Source organism: Vicugna pacos, chromosome 1 (assembly GCF_048564905.1).
Source record: "Vicugna pacos chromosome 1, VicPac4, whole genome shotgun sequence".
Classification (NCBI taxonomy): Eukaryota; Metazoa; Chordata; class Mammalia; order Artiodactyla; family Camelidae; genus Vicugna; species Vicugna pacos.
In genome coordinates this window covers 15172077-15195296 of record NC_132987.1, presented here as the reverse complement: position 1 = coordinate 15195296, position 23220 = coordinate 15172077, and the positions used below count along the sequence as shown (strand labels likewise).

Below are 23220 nucleotides of genomic sequence, written 5' to 3'. Positions count from 1 at the left end.
GACACGAGGAAGGCAGCCCGAGGATGGGCCGAGTGAGCTGAGGCCCGAAGACGAGAGAGGAGAAGTCAAGAACTGCTCTGGTTTCTGGCCTTCACGATGTGCTAAGTTGGAGCCCACGTATGCAGGTGGGGGAAGGAGAGAAGGGTGAATTCTGCTCAGGCCACGTTGAGTAGCCAGTGAAAGACGTGGCAGGTGGATATGTGATCTGGGCTAGGGACAAACTTGGAGTCACCTGTGTGTTCACAGAATCAGAGGCAACTGTCTGGGATAAGAACAGAGAGAGATGGGGAGAGGGCTTGGATGAAAGCGAAGTCCTTGATCGGCCCTCTCGCCCAGGCCAAGGGCCAGCGTGACCCTCCTGCCGTGAAGCAGACAGGCTCAGAAACTGCTCAGGGCACCAGGAAACTACCCGGCTCTCTGTCCCTGCAAGAAGAGCTTTGGGGACAGGCCGCCAAGCAACTGTCTCTAAAGGGCATTGTTTGACTTTGAATGTTTCCCTAAAGGACAATTTTCCCTGGAAAAGGAGATGAGAAGTTGAAAGAAGACAGGTGGTGTGTACAAAAATCAAGGGAAAATTAACCATACATCATGTCAATACCTTGTGAGAAAGCATGCAAGCCTTTAAACAATCACGTGATTTTTAAGAGTGGCAAGTTCTTAATATCCAGGCCACCTGAAAAGTTGTTGCCCCATCACCTTTGCACAAAGTTCCGAGTGGGAGTGGGTGGGGTGCCCCAGTTGCCCACTGTTCCTAGCAGGATTTGGATTTTGTCAGAGCGGGCAGGATCTGCTCCTGCTCCCATCCCTGCTTTGGGAAACAGCTCATCCACGACCTCGCCATCCTGCCCCAAGACGGGATGCCTGCCCCTGGGGCAGCGAAAAGTTCGAACTCAGGGGAGAATGCAGGGGTGGGGCCACAGCCTGCCCTGGGCCCTGAATCCGAGGGTCCCTGAGGCAGAACGGGGCGTGGCAGCGTAATAGAGAAGAATAAATCCGACTCCATATTAGAGCTATTCCTTCAGCTCTAACCCTGTGCTGCTTCCTGTGCTTAGTCATGCTGGTTCTGCACCTTTGGTAAAAGAATGTCGCCTAGAGCCTGAAATACACAGGACAGCCCATTCTTAAGGCTCTGACCTTTAAGGGTAGAACACTTTTCCCTTCACATAGACATAAAAAGTTGCAGAACTGAGAATAACATGTGTCTTGTTGAAGTTTACAGGAACATCATGACCTCACCTTTGTGGACAGTTGTGAGAACAAAGGATTCTGACGCCAAGAAGTTTGCAACAATCAATCACACCCCTTCCCCTTGTTGTGTAAAAGGAGCCTGAATTCTGACTTGGGTAAGATGGTTCTCTAAGACATTAGTCCCTCATCTTCTCACTGTGCTGGCTTTCCAAATAAAGTCATTATTCCTTTCCCCAACATCTTGTCTCCCAATTTATTGGCCTGTCATGCGGCAAGCAGAATGAGTTTGGACTCAGTAACATTAGGACTGGCTGTGACGTGCCACCCTAGGGGTGCAGAGCCACACTGGGTCCTGGGCTGGAGGTTATCAAAGGCAGAGAAGGAGACAGGAGGCATGCCTAGCCCATCCTGCCAACCTCACCCCTTCCTGGGATTAAGAGTCCATGCCCTCCTGCCGCCCTCTCCCTTCATGATGAAGCCCCAACTGTAAGCCAGGCACCCAAGCTAGGGACATGAATCTCATTCTAAACTCCTCCCCTGCTCCGCCCATGGCCCATCCATTGCCAAATGCTGCCAATGCCTCCCCCTTGGTTTCCCGTAAACTGTCTTGAGTATCCCGTTTTAATTCCCCTCTTCTGACCCACCCAAGACAGCTGCAAGAGCCTCTTAAATGCCTTTCTCTCAACTGTTCTCTCCAATCCTGTCGGCAAGCCTGCCTGTTTTATTCTTCTGCCCAGGACCCATCCATTCCCTAGAGGGTAAGTCCAAACTGCCAGCTCAGCAGCACGGTTCCAGTGCCACACACCCGCCACGGCCAATCCATACCCCAGCCCCATCTCAGCGCTGCCCACACCCTGCCATGTTCCAGACACATAGACTCTTGCCTCTTACATCTTTTCATGACTCTATCCTTTTCAACTAGCTATTCCTCCTATTGGGAGGAGTTTCCAGACTCTCTAGTCACTACCTGTCAAACTCCTACTCACCCTTCAAAACCCACCTCACACGCACCTTCCCAGTAAAGGCATCTTGTCTGCCTCAGAAGTGCTCACTCCCAGCTCTGTGCCCACACCTGCCTGTCATCTGTCCACTACTACAAAGATGTACTTCAGCTTATTCATGAATATAGTGGATCCCACTGGAGGCCATGAGCTCCTCCAGACTGTTTCATCTCTATAGCTACAGGGTCTGGCCAGCGAACTAATGAATCCAGAACATTGCTTTAAGGCAATTTCAGGTGAAAGAGAGCCTCCGCCCTTCTGAATTCCAGCCCCTCCTCAAGCCCCTGCCCTCTCTGTGGTCCCATGGGCAGCTCAGATGTCTGCCTGCCTGAGTGCCCACTGGCCCCAGTTCCACAGGCATACCCTAGTCACCTGGACGGCTGCATCCAGAGACTGTCTGCATCTCTGCACCAGGGAGCAGCTCAGGATGACCAGCCTTGCTGTCGTCTCTGTGGATGGGCGATGGACTCACACCTGTATTCCACCACCCAAAGGGGCAAATCAGGCTTTGCTCCCCAAAGCCGTCCTTGGCCCCACAACTACCCAGTGAGGTTGAAGGATGGATGATCTGACACTCACCCCTGATGCGGGATTGGCTGTCCAGCCCAGCTCTGCAGTAGCTGTCCTGGTGTCCATTAAAGTTTCTGCAGACCAAAAAGAGAAAAATTGGTAAGTTAGAAGTATTACAGGACAGTGGCCCTTACGTTCATGAAGTTACTTATAACTGTAAATGTCAGTGTTAGGAGTCCTGGGCCGCTCGACCAAGCCCAAGGCTCAGAGAGGGGAAGAGGTCCGCCAGGATGACGCGGCTCATGGCAGAGCTGGGCACAGACCTCAGGTCTCCTGATGCTAAGTCTCTACCCAAATGACCCCAAGCCACCTGTATGGGGTGAAGTCACCTGCCCGCTCATCACTTTTCCCCCGAGACGTGGCTTCTTCCCACATCCTCTTCCCGCATGTCCACATCATTGGCTCTTCCCAGGCTGTGCTGATCCAGTAGCCAAATCTAATTCTTCCTTCCAGCCTTCCTTGGCAACCTCCTTCCGCCCTCCCCTGCCTACTGGGTTGCCTCTCCACCCTCACCCTTCTGCTCTCCTTTCTCCCCACCACTCTCCTCTGCCTTCCCTCCGGCATCCGTGCTGACACTTACTCTTGGGTGATTTCCCTTCAGCTCCTCTGGCCTCAACGCTCAGCCCTCCTGCAGGTCCCTCTGCCCCTGAGCCCAGATACACAGCCACCCCCTCCCTAAGACTCTGCTGGGGGACTCACGCAGCTTTGGCAAAGGCCTTACCCAGAACAGAAAAGCACATCTCAGACCCCAGGGACCTGCTTCCTGGTTACAATCCCTCTGGCCAGCGAGGGAGACAGACGCCCTGACTTGGCTGTGCGCTCCCAGGAGCTCCCAGGTGGCTGCAGCTCACACGCGGAGGTCGCCAGGCACTATGTGGATCACAGAGTTGATATTCATCATAACTGTTTTCTGGCAGACAGCAGTAAAGTGTCCTGGACACAGGGTACCTTTTTCTTTTTTTATTTCTCTCCTTTTCCTTCTATTATTGACTGCTGTCAGCCCCCATTTCTCAATGGAAACTCTTCCCAAAAGGCAGATCAGAGCTCTGCCCTGTAAGCCAAAACCCCTTCGTTTTTAGGGTTTTTTTTTTTTAACAGCTTTGCTGAGGTAGAAATGACATACAATAAGCATAATTAAAGCATAACACTCGGTCAGTTTTGACATCTATTTATACCCATGAAACCATCACCACAATCAAGACAATGAACATAGCCATCATTCCCAGAAATTCCCTGTCCCTTTGTAATTCCTTCTTCCCCCATCCCTGCCCCAGCCTGTCACTGTCCCCAGGCAATGACTGCTCTGCTTTCTGTCATATATAGAATAGATTAATTGGCATTTTCTAGACTTTTACATAAATGGAATCATGTAGTACATCCTGTTTTCTTCATCTGGCTTCCCTGACTTGGCATACTTAAGACAGATCACGTTGTATCAGTAGTGCATTCCTTTTTATTGCCGAACAGTGTCCCACTGTATGGAGAGATGACATTTCTGTCTACCTATTCATCTGGCATTTCCAGTTTTTGGCAATTACATGAGACAAATTCTTTTTAGATTTTATTTATTTACTTTAATGGAGGTACCGCAGACCTGAACCCAGGATCCCGTGCATGCTAAGCGAGCACCTTACCACTGAGCTACACCCTACCCCCTACACGAAAGAAACTGCATGAAGAGTCCAGTTCCTCCACATCCGCACCAACACCTGGCATGATCAGGCATTTTTCTTTTTGCCCATTTTAATAGATGTGCAGTGGTATGTGACTGTGGTTTTAATTTTCATTTCCTTAATGTAGAAGGATGTTAAACATCCTTTCACACGATAATTTGTCACCTGTATATCTCTCTTAGTGAAGTGTTTGTTTAATATTTTTCCATTTTTTAATTGGGTTGTTTTCTTATTATTGAGTTTGGAAAGTTATTTATATATTCTGGATTCGAGTCCTTTATCAGACACACACTTTGCGAATATTTTCTCACATTCTGTGGCTTCTCTCTTTAACAGTGTCTTTCAAAAAGTAGACACTTTAAATTTTAGAGAATTTACCCAGTTTTTCTTTTATGGTTGGTGTCACATCTAAGAAATCTTTGCCTAACCCAAGATCACAAATATTTTCTCCTACCTACGTCTAAGATCTATTTTGAGTTAATTTTTGCCTAAGGTGGGAGCTATGAGTCAAATATACAATTGATTTTATCGTGTGGATATCCAATGTTCCAGAGCACCACCTTTTTAAATCACATAATGGTGCCATTGAGGCTAGCAGAGAGGTCTTATCCACCTGAATGTCCCACGACATGTATCAAAGGTCCAGGCACAGCCCATGCTAGCTGCACAGGTGCTCAACAAGCAGGGACACAGGGAACATGTATGATGTGTTATTTTGGTTTCTCTCGCGTCTCTTTTCTCCTGAGCATCCCCCTACCCCATGTGAACAGCCATTCCCTGCTCACTGTTTCAGGCAGAAGACAGGAAGTCTGAATGCAGAATGCAGAGCCCTGGGCCCCTTAGGAAATGGATTCTTGGCATAAACCAAAGGTTTTGGAAGAAAGTCATCCTATTGGCAGGACAGAGGGAATGAAAATAGAGTGACAAATGAGGAGCTGAGTTGAGAAAAGGGGTTGCCTATGCTCTGGTCTCCCGGTGCTCAACCCCAGAGAAGGGATGGTAGGAGTCTGTGGGGGTGACAAGACTTCAACTTTGGACCTTGGTCACCCAGCATCCCAGCCAGGAGTGACCACACCAGGCTGACATGGCCCAGACAGACAGAGGGAGGTCTAATTAAGGGGACCCAGAGCCACCGCATGGTGACCTGCATGGACTATACACAAGGGTCAGACAGGGTCCGGGTGTCTCAACAGGTGCTGGTGTGGACAGAAGCTAACAGGCCAGTGATGCACCGTCTTCCACTGACACTGCATAGCTTGCCTGCACCCTGAGTAATCCAGTGGAATGGGGCTCACACTGCAAACAGGAGAGTCAACAAATACAGCCAGCTGGACTTTCCTGCCTATTTAAGTTTGGGTTTGGCTGGAGAGTCATGGCCCATGCACATCTGAAGGAACGCAAGCACTGGCACAGACTTCTCAAGTTTGCTTCTCCTCTGGTCTTCTGACAGCTGGAGAGGCCGATCCCTGCACCGAGCAGCCCTCCCTCTCTCCCCCATCTTCACTTCACAGCACTAATAATGATCATAATGACACACCAAATTTACATAATACACTTCTCAGAAGGCACTCCACGTGGCCCTGAAGAAATTCATCTCCTTGATTAAAATGCCTTTGCCAGGTGGGCCTGAAGCAGGAGTCACTGAACCCAGTTGGCAGACCTGGGGACCAGGGCGCAGAAAGGTACAGTGGCTCCTACAGGGTCACGCAGCCTTCCACGCTGATGCTGACAGCCTCAGCTCTCAGCCTGCCACCCAGCAGACAGATCTGGGCATCCGGGGACTCTGCTGTGGTCCTGGGATGGGGGTCCTTGCTCATAAAGCCAAAGGCCACCGAAGCCCTAAAGCAATGTATATAGTGGCACTCTCCAACCTCAGGATCACGTTGAAGTAGCAGGGAACACGCAGAGGATATGGGCAGGGAGGGAAATACAGTCCAGAATCAAAAGTAAGAGTCAGCCTTCACTCCTAAACCTTCCAAGAGCTGGTCTGTTTTGTTAACCCCATTAATACAATCTAAGACTTGATTATAATCATGGTTTCCTGCTCAAGGGCTGTCATTGAATCTGTTTCTAAATAATGTTTTCCATCCACCCTCTTGGACAGAAGTTACAGCAATAGGAATCCATTTCTCTGCATCCTGCCTGCGGTGGAGATGGAAGACCACAAGACCATCAACCATCCACTCAATATGATTAAGGGCAGTTTCTGTTCTGGCACGGAGCGCTCCTGATTATGGCATTACACTCTGGTGGGGGCTGAATTAAAGTGATTTGAGAAGGTTTACATCTCCCTGGAGAAGAAGAGAGTACTCATTTGCATTTATAAAGCATATTGAGAGTTCTGGCAGAAAGTTATGGTGGAAGCACAATTAAATATTTACCATCACTTCTGCTCTCAAACAGTGGCATGGGGACCAAACCAGCTGGAGGTGCATGTGTTGCTTTCAGACCCGATGCCTACAGGGGACATGGCTCTGGGACCCATACCCACCACCTGGCCTCTGCTCTCTGGGAGCACGTACCGCTGCCCAAGGGAGGGAGGCTGGGGAGGAGGACACACAGAGTGGAAAGAGGGCACCGGTGTGGGCAGTCAGGGTCCGGGTCCCACTCCCACCACTTAGTGGCCACTTCTTTCTCCCTCCCTCCTCATCTGCAGAACGGGGCTAGAGCGAGTTAGTGCACAGGGCTGTGGGTGGACTGCATTACCCAAAGCACCAAAAACAAATGCTTTCACTATTATAACTTAATCACCCCAAGCTTCAGTTTCCTAGCTATGAAAGAATCTAATGATGGTATCTGTAAACTACCCATAAGAGATGTGTAAGAGTCAGCGATGGTAACTACCTACTGGTATCTCCTCTACCTCCTTCTTCATGAGGACCAAGGAGTAACGCATGTAGAGGATACGGCAGCGAATGAGAGCGATGGGTCCCCTAGATAGGGGATGGGTCTTATGGTCCAGTTGAGGGAGGGACAAAAAGCAAAAAACCACTCAGCATCCTACACTGGCTGAGCCCATGAGAAAGAGACTGAAATACTCAAGGGAAGGGACACGGTTCTTCTCCAGGTGGGGAGTAGGTGGGCCCACCCAAAAAGGAGACTCGCACTGTGTGAGAGCAGAGGCAGACGCTATGGTCCCCTGGACAGAGTGGGTGGCAGTGGCAAGGGAGAATGGAGATCTCCACCTGGCATTTGGGACAAAGAGGACAGAGTGACTTCCCAGGGCAACCAGGGAGGAGTAGAGACAGGTTGATGAGAATGAAGTGGGAGCCATCCAAACACAAGGGAGGGTGAGGAGGACTGAGCCAGAGGGGAGGGGAGGCCGCGAGGGAGACAGAAGGGGCCTCTGGCAAGAGCCGGATGGACTGGCAAGAACCCGAGAGGGGTGGGGCCATGAGCAGCCTAGCAAAGAGACCCCATTTTCCCAGGGAACAATCTCCCTGCAGCGGCTTCAGTATGGAAACCCTCAGGGTTCCCCTCTCCGACCATGGTGGGCCGCCACCCTTAGGGTCAGGGTGGTGGGGCCGGTCTGAGCCTCTTCAAGGAGAAAAAGGCAGCTGCCACCCTTACTCTGCAGACAGTCCTCGATTCTGTCTGGATTGGCACCTTGGGATGTATTGACATTTGGGATGAATTAGATGCCCATCATGGTGAAAGAGAGATAAATAAACCCTCTCCTTACAGCTCTGCCACTCTTTTTGGAAAGACATCAATCAGACATTCAGCTGAAAATATTTACAACGTCCTTCCATGGTGGTAACAACATACAGCAACATATACAGATGGAATGGGGCCTTGCAGGCCTCCTCTGAGCAGCGCCTCATGTGTATTTGATAAGGCAAGTCCACGGACCTTCCAAGCAGGGAAGCAGCCATGCAATCACTGCCCTGTGCTGCCCTCTGTGGCCCAGAGGACTCCTGAAACCCAGTAGCCACAGGACAGAGTGGGTTCAGGAACCCAGCTCCCATCATGCAAATGCCAGGAGTTGCAGGTCAGCCCACTGCAGCCCCTCGGCCTCCCTCTGCCTTCACGAGGCGTCAGGATCACTGGAAGGGAGCTGAAATGTGGTAGCATGAAGGGGTGCTGGTGTCTGTTCAACCAAGGTTGTCCGAGTCACTCCTGCAGACAAGTGGGCGCTGTGCCGGCACCAGAGGCAGAGCAGAGAAGGACAGACACCCCAGCCCTCAGGGAGCCTGTGGGCAAGTGGAAAGATGGAAATTAATCAAATAATCACGCAGCTCAGTCTGCAACCATAGCCAGGGTGAATGGCAGGGAGGGGAATCCCAGGGACAGTTGTGAACACGGAATAAAATGACAGGTGTACGGAGTCTGGCACACAGTGGGCACGCCCTCCTTCCTTCCCCAGGCCCTGGCTGATGGAAGCACAGGGACTGCCCCTTCACACACACACACACACACACAGGAATACGACGTGTAGGAAATAGTCTCCCCAACCCCCAGATCCAGAGCATGCCGGGGACCCCAGTATGCAGGGCAGCCCTGACCACAGGGATGCCCTCTGCCTCTCCAGGGATTCCCCAGTGCTGCCCTCCAGCCCAGGACTCCCTGAAGCTCACATCCTTCAACCCCCACCCCAGGCGCCTGCAGTGCCCCGGCTCCCTGGCCCTGGTCTGCCCACCACAGCGGCCTGCCAGGGACTCACTGCAGAGGCTTCTTGGAGCTCTTTCCCCAGACCCTCCCTGGAGCTGTGTCTAGTCTTCACAGGTCCCACTCACTGGGCCAACCAGCCCTGTTGGTACAGAACTCCTGATGATGCCTCTAGGACTCCCCAGGTGACACCCTGCCCTCGATATCCAAGCCCCTGACCAAGGCCCCAGAACCACAGTTTATAAGCCCCAACTTCTCACCTGCCCAGACCTCCTACTGCCAGTACAGGCAGCCTCCCTGGAATCTCATCCCCATCCTTCTGAATTGGCCTCAGATTGCCTCCCTGGACCAGAGGAGGGAGAGGTCTGCTGGCTCTGGTTCGGGGATGGCACAGGCAGAGTGTGAACTGTTAAGGGCATGAGCTCAGCGACTCATGGTCTGGGCCCTGGGCCCAGCGCAGCTGTAAAAGAGTGACGTGAGAAAGTGTTCCGCACAAGCTCTCACTTCCCATCCATGTGTCCACCCATCTGGATCTTCTGCTTGCTTGCCTCCCTCCACCCATTCCCTGGAGCCCAGGTGTGAAACCTCAGAGGCATTCAGCTTTGATTCCTTGTTCTCCCTCAGCCTCTCACCAAATCATTCATCACGCCACAGTGATTCTTTGCAGCATCTTCTTTAGCTGCATTCTTGGCAACCCATCTGAGTCCAGGGCTTTAGCCCTGTGCCCTGGGACCATAGCAACTGCCTCCTAGCTGTGTCTTGGCAGAAGCCCCAGTCTGCACCACTCACCATGCAGCTGCCAAGTTCTACTCTTGCTGTCAATGTAAATGGTTCAAAGGCAATATGGCCACGCCAAGCAAAGGTTTACGGAATCTCAGGTCCTCTGATCACACAGTGATGTCACCCCCAAGAATCTGTCCAAAGGAAATAATCCCAAAAGAAAAGGAAACAAAGGCTCTATATCATGAAGATGTTCATTACAGCAGTGTTTAGAACCCGGGAACACTAGACTCAGTCTATCTGGAGGGGAAGGAAATGCTGGACAGAACACCCCTGGTCACGTGCCTGGAGTGTTACAAAGACAATGTAACAGCATCAGAACGTCAGCAATAAAACAGACCAGGAAACGGAACTGTACATGCCTCACAGATGCAACTCTGGAAACAGCTTCAGTGGAATAAAACTGCGGTGTTAAGTACAAAGACTAGACAGCCAGGTCCAAGAGCTGTGGGCCTAGGGGTGTCAGTTTACAGATGGGCTTCCTTACTATTACCGCGTTGTTTTAGAAGATGTTAAGTTCAGAAACAGAAATCCAACCAGTCTTCTAAAAGTACGTCTTTCACCCCACCTCACTCCCCTACTTTATGATTTTCAGTCTCTCCACTCATCCAAGATACGCCACAAAGTTCTGGGTTTCATGAACCTTCTGATCCGAGGCCACCTTTTCCAAACTGATCTTCCTTCAGTTCCCCAGAGGAAACCCGTCACCTCCCCTCCACTCCTCCAACCTGCACTCGGGCTGGTCCTCCTGCCTGGAAGGGCTTCTTCCTCCTCACTACCTAAAATTGTGTTCTGAATCTTTCCTTCTCAAGTTCATTGCAAGTACCTTGAGAAGGCAGAGCTGTGACTCATAGCCCATGGAGTTTGATCAGGTGCCTCAGACAGCATAAACGCTCAATCAGCTCCCGGGACCTGGGTTCCAGTCCCAGCTCCGTGACTGACAAGCAGATCAGGTCAGGGCTGAGTGTCAAAGCCGGACTTTCATAGAAGAGGCATGTCTCCAGCATCCACCAGCCAATGAGGCCAGGCCCAGAGAGATGCTGTGTATACTCTTACGAACTCTTACTGGAATAACATCTATCTACTGTCTCTGCCAAGTGTAAAATGCTAGGTGAAAAGAAGCTGTTATTACAGAAGTCTCCACGGACTGATGTGCAATAGTGGCCGGCGAGGAAGAGAAGCCTGAGTAAACGGGCGAGCTGGTCCAGCCCATCTGCTGAATGACTGACTGACTGAATGAGTCGGAATAGGCATTTAAATTATAAATATAAACTGTGAAATTTGCTCTTTTAAAGAACACACAGATTAGCACAGTCCTCCCCACCACACCCTTCTCCTTCTGTTTCTTTTATTTTCCAAGGTTTAATTAATTATCGTAAAAGAAGCCACAGCGTCGATGGGTCACAGCATAGCAATGTGCCTCCGGGAGGCGGGAGGGGCTCTGGATCTGGTCTCGGTTCACACATGGCAGAGCCCGTGCACAAGCCGGGGAGCCCCGAGGCCCAGCTCTGGTTTCCCTCCCTCCCCTCCTACAGAGCCAGGCTCCCCGGGAAGCAGACCAGAGCGTAGGGACGTGATCTGGTCTGTTTAACTGAGGAACTGGAAAGGGCTGGGGCCACACCTCAGGGCTGTCTTCTCTGCCCAGCCAGCTCAGACAAGGAACCTCACTTGGAGGGGGTCCCTCTCCTCTCTGTCCTCAGTGGGTCCCTTCCAGTTCCCAGTCGCTAGGGTGGTCGCCAAGAAATATGGCAAAAAACCACAAGGCACCTCCAGAGCCTGGATAGATCCCTCCGCCTCCTGAGCCCCCAGGTCGGGCTGGGTCCTGCGGTGACTTGGCAGTGTATACATCCACATCCTGCAAATGCTTTTCCCTAGTAAAATAGAAACATCCTTGCTTTAGGAGATGTATTAGCTTCCTACGGCTGCTGTAACAAAGTACCACAATCCAGCTGGCTTCAAACAACAGAGATGTGTTGTCTCACAGATCTGGAGTCCAAAGTCAAGGTGACAGCAGGGCCAGGCTCCCTCTGGAACTCATAGGGGAGGAGCTTTCCTTGCCTCTGCTAGCTTTTGGGGTCTTGCTGGCAATCCCTGGCATTCCAACCTCTGTCTTCAAGGTCACGGGCACCCGCCCCCTGGTGTCTCTGTCTTCACACGGCTGTATTACAAGGACACCTGTCCTGCTGGGCTAGGGCCCACTCTACTTTAGTATGACTTCATCTTAATTAATTATATCCTGAATGACCCTATTCCCAAGTCAGGTCATATTGTACGGCACCGGGAGTTAGGACCTCAACATACCTTTTTTCTAAGGGGACACAAGTGAACCCGTAACAGAGGGTAGGACGCCAGGCAATATAGCTGTCGGGTTTCCTCCAACAAATACTCAGGCGCTGTGCTGGGAGCTTAGGACACACAGACACAGAGAAGGCCAGGTGCCTCCTTCAGAGATACCCATTCCGGCAGGCAATGGGAGGCCTTCATTAGCTCTTGCGGATCCACCCACCGCCCCTCTCCACCCTCCTCTGTCCCCGGAGCTGGGGGCAGGGTATGCCCCACGCCTCTGCTGGGCTGCCGTGGGTGGTGGCCCTCTCCCACTGCTGGTCCTGGTCGCAGGCCTCTCCACTTGTCCTTCAGGCCCAGGGTGGTAAAAGCTCCCCACTGCTGGGAGTCCCTATGTGTTTTGTCTTCCCTGTCACCTGTGTTTAACTCTGTGCACACCTTGGCAAACAGTGCCCTCATTAATCTCCCCTCCAACACCTCTGTGAACTGTGTCGTCTGTCTCTCCAGGTCGCTGGTGCTACTCAGAGCTTAGGTCGATAGCTCATGGCCCTGCCCTGATCTCACTGGACTCAGATCAGGCGGACCTGGGGTGAGTTCCAGCCCCATGCTATCCAGTTGTACGACCTGGAGCGCGTCACTCAGACCCCTAAGGCTCATGCTCAGCCATCCATCAAATAAGGATAATAATGCCCACGTCACAAGGCATTTGTGCCGAGCCAATGAAATATTAGTCACCGAGCACTTACCACACAAGTGCTTGACAAGCAGAAGGCGCCCCTCAAACAGCAGACACCGGCACGCCCCGTGTCTGGTCCTGGGGCGGGCAGTGGAGTTTCCCGCAGGCCTGAGGTCCTTAGCTGCACCCTCTGAGATGGGCCAGCTACTGGGTCCCGACCCGAAGGCCCACTCTGAAGGGTGGGCTTTGGTTCCCTCCGGCCCGGCAGCGTGGGCTGACTGGGAAGCCACACTAGCCCTCCAGCCACACTCTGATTTCTCCCAGGGCCTCCACCCCCGCCCGACCTCAAAAGGACACTTGCTGAGGGCCCCTGCACCCCACGTACATCGTGTACGCGGGATCTGGGACGGCGTCGCAGACTCAGCGCCAGCGCCCTAAATGCCTCCCCTGCAGGCCGCCCCTGAAGACCAGCTGGATCCTTTGCAGCCCTATCCAGACTTAAAGGGAAGGCTGACAAGGAGGAGCTCAGAGAGCCAAGGGGCTGCCCTGCCTCAACACACACTCTGAAGCCCAGGGAGCAGTGCTGGCCTTTTCCTGGGCTCAGCGCTCCTCTCAGCGCAGAGCTCAAGAGGCCATGTGGAGGGGCTCGGGCCTCAGCTCTGCTCTGGAGGAACAGGCCCCACCCCAAGCCCAGTGCTCCCAGCCTCGCCCTCCTCCGCACGGGCTCCCGCCCCACGGCGCAGGGTGGGCTCTGCGGCCAGGGGGCAGCCGCTCATCCGCAGTCTCCAGCAGCCAAGCCAAGGGCTGCAGCCCCTCTGCTGGGCTGGAAGCAGAGACTTTCCAGATTAACCAGATTAGTCCAGGTTGAGGGCTCTGGACCGGGATGGGGAGTGCGGGTGGGAGAGGGTAATGGACTCACACAGCACGCATGACCCACGGCCTGTCTGGCTGGTGAGGCAGGAGGGCACCAGCAGCCTTGGCTGCATAGCACGTGGGACCCCTGGCTCACGGGCTTCATGGCCTCGTTTTTCAAAAATATGGTTGAAGAATCACTGGTTTGAGAACAATGGTGCTGGGCAGTGGTTTTCTCTCCTACCTCATATCTCACGTGGCACTAGAGAGTGCTGCCTCTTGGGAGGCCACCCGGGACTGAACGCAAGAGTCTCTCCTTGCATCCAGAGCCCTTGGGAAGGAGTCCGCGAGCAGCTCAACCACACTTCGAGTCTCCCCAAGGGGCCAAGGTCAGGAACGGTGCTTCAGAACGAAGGCAGGGTGACCCAGTGCCTGTCCTGTTACCTCCCAGATGTTCCCCACCGCCCTGATGCACCAGGCCTGACGGGTTCACTCTCATAGTGAAAGGATTCAATCATGCGCTTGCCCGCCTGGAGGTGGAGGCTCAGCACTGAGCCCTGCCCTCAGGAGACTGTTCTCAGGCAGGGCTGGCGCCCAGGACCCTCCGTGCGCCCCTGCCCACCCTCCACACCCCTGTACTCAGCTCCCCGCCTCCTTGTGGCTTCTTGATGGAGAAGGGGCAAGGGGCACAAAAATCGGTAGTTGCTCTCCAACAAAGGAGAAGCCCTGAGGGAGTGAGACTGAACACAGGAGCAAGGAAAAGGGGAGCCTGAAAGCCTTCCGTCTTAGGTATAAAATGCTGAACAGTCTGTCTTCCTTCTGCCTAACTCCTTCTGCTGTCTTCTTTTCCTTCGATGTCAGTTCTTGTTCCCATTCTGGTATGTCTTCCCTCATCCTTCAAGATGGCCAGACACCCTCTCACGTCCACGTGCACCCCTCCGATGTCTGCAAATATGCCACAGCCAGAGAACCAAGAAGAAAAGTGGGTCTCACCAATCCCGGCTGGAGATCTCCAGTCCTCTGCAGCATCAAACATCAAACATCACAGGCCGGATCGTGATGGTAGATACAGGCAAGGCGGGCTTCCGAGGCTGCCGTCCAGCTCAGGCATGATGGCCGGCAGCCCCAGCCACGCCCAGGCCTCAGGCATCAGGGGGCCCTTTAACCAGGCCTTCAACAGAGCTTCTGCCCAAGCCCTCACCTCCTCCCAGCTTCCTTTCCAACAGCAACACGGGCACCATCTGGCAACAAGGAGCAAAAAGAGAACCACCCAGGAACGCTGTGGTCCAGGGACATCCTTTAAATCAACGCCCCAGCACATGGATGGGGCAGGTCTGGCCAGGAGCCCAACACTCGGTGCTTCACCTATTTGCATTTTTGTGGGGAGAGTCAAAGACTCATTTAAATTGAAGAGCCTGGCATTTTCCAGGCTCCCAGCACCATGAATTCAAAGGGAGATTAAGTCTGTTTGCCCTGGCCACCCTGACAGACCCGTGCGTTGGCGGCAATGGCACACAGGTGAGAATCACGGCCAGAAGTCCACTGCCTCCGCTTCTCACGGGTGCGAGGAGAGAGGGCCTCTCTCTTTCCGAGGGATGCAGGTACCCGGGGGGCATCAATCACTAGAGAAGAGTGGGGAGGAGAGGCCGCACGCCCATGCAAAATGACTCTGCAGCCTAACGAAGGCCGACGATGGATGGCGGCCCGGGCTCGTTAATCAGCAGGAACATGCTGCCGTCCGCCTTCCGCCTCTCTCTTGCAGCCCTCCTGTGCCCTCATCCCGGATTGATCTGTGGCACAGTAACTCTCAGATGTCACTGGCACTGGGCTGTGCCCCTAGGGCCCCTGCATGCACTGACAGCAGCCAGAGAGCCAGGGGCCCCCAGGGGGAGGGCTGTGGCAGGGGCTTGGGGGATATGCCAGGTGTGGGGCAACCCATCAAGGAAGGAAGGTGTGGGGGCTGGCAGGTAGGCCTGGAGTTCTCCTGGATACATCCTGGACCAGACTGGGGCTGCTAAGTCCCGAGGGGCCACTGGAGCTGATGCAACCCCTCAGGGCTGCTCCACAGTGCACCTCCTGCCAGGCACACACCTCCTACCAGGTGCACCGACATCCTCTTCCAAGTGTCCTTGACCCTCCACATGGCCACACCTGCAAAAGCTGCTCCTGCCCCATGGCACTGCCCTCCTGGCATCCAGCCTTCAGGCCCAGCCCACCTCCATGCACAGGCCTCAACCTTCTCTCTCCAGAAAGCAAGGCTGGCTTGCTGCGGACTGTCAGACTCACCACCTGGGTCCCCCAGATAGAATCTGTCCTCATCACACCTGACTCTCCACCCCACCAAGTCCCTCTGGCTCTCTAAGGCTCAGCCACAGTCCTTCTCGTCTCCTCTAGGAAGCCTGCCTGACCACCCAGCCACTGCTCTCCTCCTGCCCCTGAGAATACAGACTACCCTTGGCAGGCACCCCAGCTCCGTAGGGTCTGCATTCTGGGCTGCTTCCTGGCGGCTTCAATGCCCAGTGTCCTATAGGCGCTGTGAGTGACATCACTCTCCTCCACAGGCCCTCTGTGCCTCGCACGTAGCCATGGATGGGGAATCAGCAGATGTACCCAGATCTGCTATGTGAATCAGGCCCAGGGTTCAAAGGATGAAGGCTGCAAGGTGGAGGCCCAGTCACTTTTCCTCTAGGAGGCCACTCTGATGATTTAAGCCACCCAGTCTGTCCCATCCCTCACCTTGGTACAGAGTCAGCCTCAGTGTAGCCTCAATCACTCTCTGCCTTTCATCACTTCCCGTGCTCTTGTGGGACTGATTTTGAACTGCTTGTGATGGCCTGTCCATCCTGGGCTCTGATCCTGCCTGACTCTACCAACACGACAACTGTCAACTGTGTGGTGGTGATGGCAGCAGTGGACCACCAAGAGCAGACCCCGTGGGAGGAGCCTGCAGGGAATGACTCAGTCCTGTCTCCGAGCTCATAGTTCACAGCCTCGTCCAGCTGAGCAGCTGTGGTGGACAGGGGGGTGATGTCTTCGGCCCCTCCAGTGCTGCCCCTGTAACTCCACGGGTGTCTCCTGCCCATAGGAATGGACCTTTTGCCATTCTTCCTCCTTGTCCAGGAAAGCCTGTCCTGGCCTGCCTGTCACTCATGCTCCTAAGACCGCTCTATCATTGCCAAGACATCTGGAGAGCGCCCTGGGAAGACTTCTATTTGTGTTTCCCAATCAATAGCATTGACTGCTCCCAGCATCCCGCATTTCCTGAGACCCCACTTGTGTCCTCCCCAAGCCTTGCAAACTCCTGCAGTGCAGGCCTTTGTGCAGAAATGTCTCCAGAGGGACCTGAAGCTCCAAGTGCAGCCGCCCCGACCCATTAGCCTTAGAGGGGTCCTGCTGGGTGTCCACAGCTGGGGCAAGCAGGCCTAGGGGCCGCAGAGTCCTGCTCCCCTCCCGCTCTGGCTGTGAGTGCCCGACCTGCCCTCTGCAGCAGAAAGGAAGGCAGGGAGAAGTCTGGGGCCTAATCTCGCAGGGCAGGAACTGTCCCCTCCCAGAGCTGTCAGGCTTTGGCCTCACAGCTTCAGGGACCGGATAAATGTCACTGTACAACCCAGAGGCACACCCAGCCCTGAGGGCAGCACTCTTGGTGACAGAGGGGACATGTTAGGGAATTGTCCCCACTTAATAAGCAGGTAAAGTGAGACGTGGAGAAGGAAGGCCATCTACATACACATCAGTTTGTCGGGGAAAACGTACCAGGAGACAGCTGACCTGGGAGCTAGGCCTGGCTCTGCCCTCAGCACATGGTCCGAGCCTGGACCCTTTCCGCCCAGCCTTCTTTAGTGGAACAGCGATGGGATGGGACCAATCACTCCAGGACCGAGGCTCTTGTCTGAGAGGAAGCAGATGGACAGCTTCAGGTCTCCCGACCATGGGCAGGCGGGCACCTGGAAATCGCCTCCTCCTCTTCAGGGCTAGATGCTCTTGGGAGGGTCATTTGCGGACTTGGCCTTGTTTGCTCCCTGTGGGGGTGGGGCAAATGTTTCCTTGAGGAGCTGGAGCCCCAAGGCTCTCCACTATGGTTTTCTGGCCAGAAAACCAGGCTTCCAGGACACCTGCATGTCTCCTTTTGAACTGAAAATAGTCTCAGTTCAGTGGTTCAGGATCTGGGGCACTGTTCTCACCCTCCAGCTTGGACCTGATGACCAGTCTCGACCCAGCCTGCCCACTCACTTCACGTTCCTCCTATCCAAAGGCCCCACCTCCATCTGGGTTGCTGCTCTCAAGTCAGAACCTCTCAAGGAATAAAAACCAAGGTCCTCCTCCCCAAGCTGCAGCCTCTGATCCAGCACCCTCACCAGCTGGTCATTCAATCTCTGTTTGCATACCACCTCAGATGAGACACTCACTACCTGCCCAGAATGGCCATTTTCTGGTCAGACTGTCCGAACCATCAGAAGCCTGGCCCCTAGGATTTCCTTTCTTTGGCCCTTGCTGTGCCTCTGAAAGGGTCCCCACAGAAAGAGCTGCTCCCCTTTCTCAGCCCTTAGGATTGTGAGGGGCAGGACCTCTGAGCTCTCTCTTCCCCAGTCCCACATTCCAGGCTCCATCTGCTCTCTTTCCAGCCTGCGCTGCCTCTGATGGGGAACGTGCTCCCTGTGGTCTGAGCCTCACAAGAGAGGGAAGAGGGCTGTCACCACCAGGGTGGGCACATCCTACTGCTCTCCTTAGGAGCCCCACTGGGCACACCAGGGCCTCCCTAGGAGGAACGAGGCTCCTCAGAGCTCCGAATCCATCTCCAGCTCCACTTACAAATCTCTTCCTCCTCCTGGCCCCCCGCCTCCTTCCTCACCCCTCAGGCCTTCTCCCTCTGCCCCCTCCCTCCCCTCCACTCTCTCTGGTCCCTCCTCCCTCTTTGAGCTGTTGTTGCGGTTTAATAGGGGGTTTCTGGGATGAATAGTGTTTTCAGCTCTGGCTGGGAATACATCCGGTGTTCCCAGCCCCGCCCCTGTCCTCACAGTGCTGGTGGAGGGCTGTGGAGAGCTGGGCCCAGACAATGGGCCAGAGGATTCACTTGAGAACTCACAAAAGCCCCGCTTCCCTCCGTGCAAAGTGACAGGCACAGAGAACAAACCCTTCCCTGCGTGCTGCCCACATGGGACACTACACTGTGGGGGCATGCGGGAGCCCTGAGCAGCGAGGCTGGAGCCCTGGGCCCTGGGAGAGCCCATGGGCAGGGTGGGAGCTCACAGAGCTGCAAAGTCCCGGAGGCCCGGCATGGTCCCCCTTAACCTTGCACAGTCACTGGGAATATTGGCACCTCCATCCCTGGCACACTGGGGCCTCTAGATGCATATACAGAAGCCTCGCATCCTTTGCCTAGGTTCTGAGAGACAAGGGCTTGCAAGAGGGGAGATGAGCTATGCAGTTCATGGGCTTTCTAAGGGTGAGAAATGTGCCCTGGAGGACAGACACAGCCAGGCTCGTACATGTTTGCTGCGAGGATGGATGAACGGATCAGTGACCGAATAAGGGGGAATGAGACCCTAGCGTGGTGACCAGGCTGCAGCATCTCATGGGAAGAAGCTTGTCCGGAGCACACTGGTCCCTCATTCTGTACTCGGAGACCCCGAACTTAAGGGCAGCGGCACGCTGGATACTTGCAGAGGGAGGTCAAGTTCTAGCATGCAGGAGGGGACAGCGTCTGGGAGGTAAGGGTAGGCGTGGACGATTATTTCTGGCTTCCCAAGAAGACTCAACTGGTGAAATGTGAACCTGTTCTAAGACTTCTATTAATTTTTAAATTGAGTAATGCCACCAAGGGTACACTCTTTCTTATAAGATGTCTATTCTCTTCTCCTTAACTTGATTTACATCACCATTCCATCACCAGTACTACCAGCTGGCTTTCTTGGGAAGGAGAGGGGCCTCTTTTCCCCACTTTGTAAGAATGATTCTAATGGACATAATACAATGATGATAAATGGCAAAGAGCAAAGCAATTGTGTCCCAAGAGGCAGGTCCCTTGGAGCTAGGATTCAAGTTCACATCTCAGCAAGATGACGTGGAATTTCACTCTACAAGAGTCAAAACTCAGTGGTAAATTTGGGAATGGCCAGAGACAATGAGCTGTGTTTTCTTTATGTCTCACTAAGCTTCTTGGGCCTGCCAACCCTTCCTTTAGAAAAATGATGCCAGGTTTTAATTATCAGCAGAGGAAAACACACACCTGCCTCCTTCAGAGGACCCCTCCCTGCCTAGCCAGCCATGCTGCAGTTCAGAAGGCACTGGAGTGGAACTCACAAGACGTGGGTTCTAATCGATGCAATATGCCTGCTTTTCAATGAAATACAAAGATCAAATAAAATGCAATTTGTAGAGTGTCTATTATTGTACCTAGCCCATAATAATCACACATCGATATTATTTATTTTTATTTCTAAATAGTTGATGAAAATAATTACACTTTTTATGAAGGATGTAGGTCTTGGTCTAGATTCGGTTTTCTTTGCATGCGGATGTCCAGGTGGTCAAGCACCCTTTGTTGAAGAGACTGTATTTGCTCCATTGAATTACCTTTGCTCCTCTGTCAAAGATTAGTTGACTATGTGGGTCTACTTCAGGGCTCTGTATTCTGTTCCACTGATCTATTTGTCTCTTCTTTTTGTCAATACCATGCTGTCTTGATTACTGTAGCTGTATAGTAAGTCTTGAATTTAGGTAGCCAATCCTCTAATTTTGCCCTTCTCCTTCAATTCTGTGTGGGTTATCCCAGGTCTTTTGCCTCTCCATATAAGTTTCAAAATCAGTTTGTCAATATTCACAAAATACTTGCTGGGATTTTGATTGGGGCTGCAATGAATCTATGATCACATTGGGAAGAACTGACATCATGGCAATATTGAGTCTTCCTATCCATGAACATGGGACATCTCTCCATTTATTTAGTTCTTCTCTGATTTCATTCATCAGAGTTTTAAAATTTCCCTTGTATAGATCTTACACATATTTTGTTAGCTTTATACTTAACTGTTTCATTTTGGGGAGTGCCTAACTATGCTTTTTATAAATAGTCCTTGTCTAACCTTTGAGTCTATACATGCTTATTTCATTTTATTTCATATTTCAGACATTACCACATTTCAGAAGACCATTACGAGATAAGCATTAGCTCTACACAAATTCTCCGAGCCCCAGCTTGAGACCTTATTACACAAATTGGACATAACACCATCCATCAAACAGGTTTTGGCTTGACTCGTTAGGTGGTACATCATCTTGGCTGGGGAGAAACACAACTCTAAGCAAAGTCCTCCAGCCCAGCCCAGAAGCACCCCCTCCCAGGTGGCCTTAGTTTACCACTGGCTCTCAGGAGCTGGGCTGCTGGGATGTGCACTGCATAGCCTACACTGGCAGCTGGCAAACTTTCTGCTAAGGTCCAGATGGTAGCTATTTTAGGCTTTGTGGGCTATAAGATCTCTGTCGCAGCTATTCAATGCTGCCATTGCTACTGCAGCCTGAAAATAAGCCACAGGCTAGGCTACTGCTTGCCCATCCCTGTTCTAAGTAGGGATGGATGGGCCCTGGCGTCGATAAATGTGCTGACAAAATTTGTTCCGTGCTATTTAATTTTTTTCTTGTAAATTCTGATCAACTAATTCATAATTTTAGCGTACAATAATAACATATCCTTCCAGCCATCAGCATACCTACAAACTTCCACAGAAGCCAGTGTGACCTTCAGAACACCAGACAGACACCAGCTGGGACCCTGGGAGAATTTTGTGAATGGAAGCAAAATTCAACAAGGTTCATATTCACGGGTAATGTTAGCAAAGTGTGCCTATGGAAGGTGATGGCCCAGTTCTGGCCTGTGATTATGTCCTCTTGCGCTAACTGCTTTCTACCAGCTTCGGGAGGGAACTGAGTTCTTCCTAGAGGATCTGAAGGGCAACAGGGGAAACACGGGGAGCAGAAGCCTCATTCACCGCTAACGAATCTGCAGAGGAGTGGAGGATTAGTGTGTTTATCAGCTGGGAGTCTGTGGGCTTGGCACATAATGGAAATATGTTACCACAGGAGGGCCCTGGGCTCAGGGAAAAGTCCCCTCTTTTCTGATGGGACCACAATCAGAGGTGAGATGAAGGAAATGGGAGAAAAGGCAACACAGCAAAACTAGGCGGCTGGAGCAGAGAAGCAAGCCGATGGACGAAGAGGGCTTCAGAAGGGAAACCAACAAAAAGATGCTCGATCCAAGCAGGTCAAGGCCTGCCCAGGAATGACAGGGGGATGGTGGGGCACTGTCTGCCTCCCACAGCCTGGGGACAACGGACACAGCAAGGCCCCTGTCATCACCCCGCCGAAACGTTAACTGAGAGTCAGCCCAGGTTCAGCCAGACCTCACAAGGAGGGGATGGCTGGCATCAGCAAAGTCACTCCTCAGAGCCCCCAGTGTAAAAGGCAGCTCCAGCCAGCACTGAGATCGGCGATTTCCCATGGCGTCTCCAAACCTCTCCCGCAGTGAAGGCGAAACTGGTAGGTCCATAAAGTCAGACAACTGCCAGCGAGATGGTAAGACCGAGGGTGAGCCTTCTCCAAACCTGACTTGTATTACTGTGACCGGCTAACATCCCCGCCATGATCCCAGGGGCATGGTCTTTCTTGTCCACCCTACATCCTCAGCCCCAGGCATGTTATAAATACGCCTGGAAACTAGGACCACCTGCGGCCCTGTGCTGGCTGACAGGCAGCCTCTGGGCCTGAGAGTGAGAGAAGGACTGAGTGGTCAGCTGGCCGAGATTCTGGCTTAAAGGCTTTGGACTGGTGCTATTTGGCTCAGGAGGTCCTGAGCTCAGGGGCACTGGGGCAGTGGAGTAAGAAGTGTTAGCTGGAAGTGGTTGCTAGGTTCTTAGAAAGCCGTGACCCTGGGGTTTGAGGCTGTCCTGAGAAATGCCCCTCATCACCACAGTCTCCAAAAGAATCCTTGGAACCAACAGTTACAGACCGCCAGGGCTTGGGGGAGGGCAGGGGAGCCTGGGGTGGTCAGGGAAGGCTTCCTGCAGGAGGCAGACGAGGGGCACAGCTTGGAGTATGCAAAGGATTTGGGTGGGAAGAGAAATGAGAGGATGGACAGTTTGGAGCAGTGTTTCCCAAAGGGTAATTTGTGGAACTGGAGAAAGAGATTGCATGTTTCAAGGGAGAAACAGGTTGTGTGGTCAAATCAGTTCAGGAAGTTAGTTAAACCAGCGTAGTTACTGCAAGATCCTGTGGAGTGAGGGTGAAGGGGTGAACTTAGAAGTGGGGCTCCAGGGACGATGACAGTCCTCAGTAGCTGCCACTGAACATGTGCTGTGGCTGCCGAGGAGAGGGACAGTGAGCGGACAGAGGAGAGTGGCCACGGCAGGGCCAGACTGGGGTTGGCTGGCAGGACCATCCTCACCATCTTCAGCCTTCCTTACTTAGGGGTTGGGTGTGAAGCCAGAGGTGAGGGGGGCCCAGGTCTGGGGGGGAGGCATCCCTGGTGAGGACCCCTCCCCCATGAACACAAGCAGCCCCACCTTCTCCAGTGAGGAGGAAAACTTCCTAATTAAAA

The 23220-nt window shown here is 52.9% G+C and overlaps 1 protein-coding gene across 1 annotated transcript in view; it reads right to left on the bottom strand.

The window, feature by feature from the left end:
* The window catches only part of EPHB1 (EPH receptor B1), a 408827-nt gene that overhangs the window by 283205 nt on the left and 102402 nt on the right, over nt 1-23220 (bottom strand). Inside the window, exon 2 of the mRNA XM_006214554.4 lies at nt 2769-2833. Coding sequence (XP_006214616.1) covers nt 2769-2833 — 65 coding nt within the window. The remainder of the gene's footprint in view (nt 1-2768; nt 2834-23220) is intronic.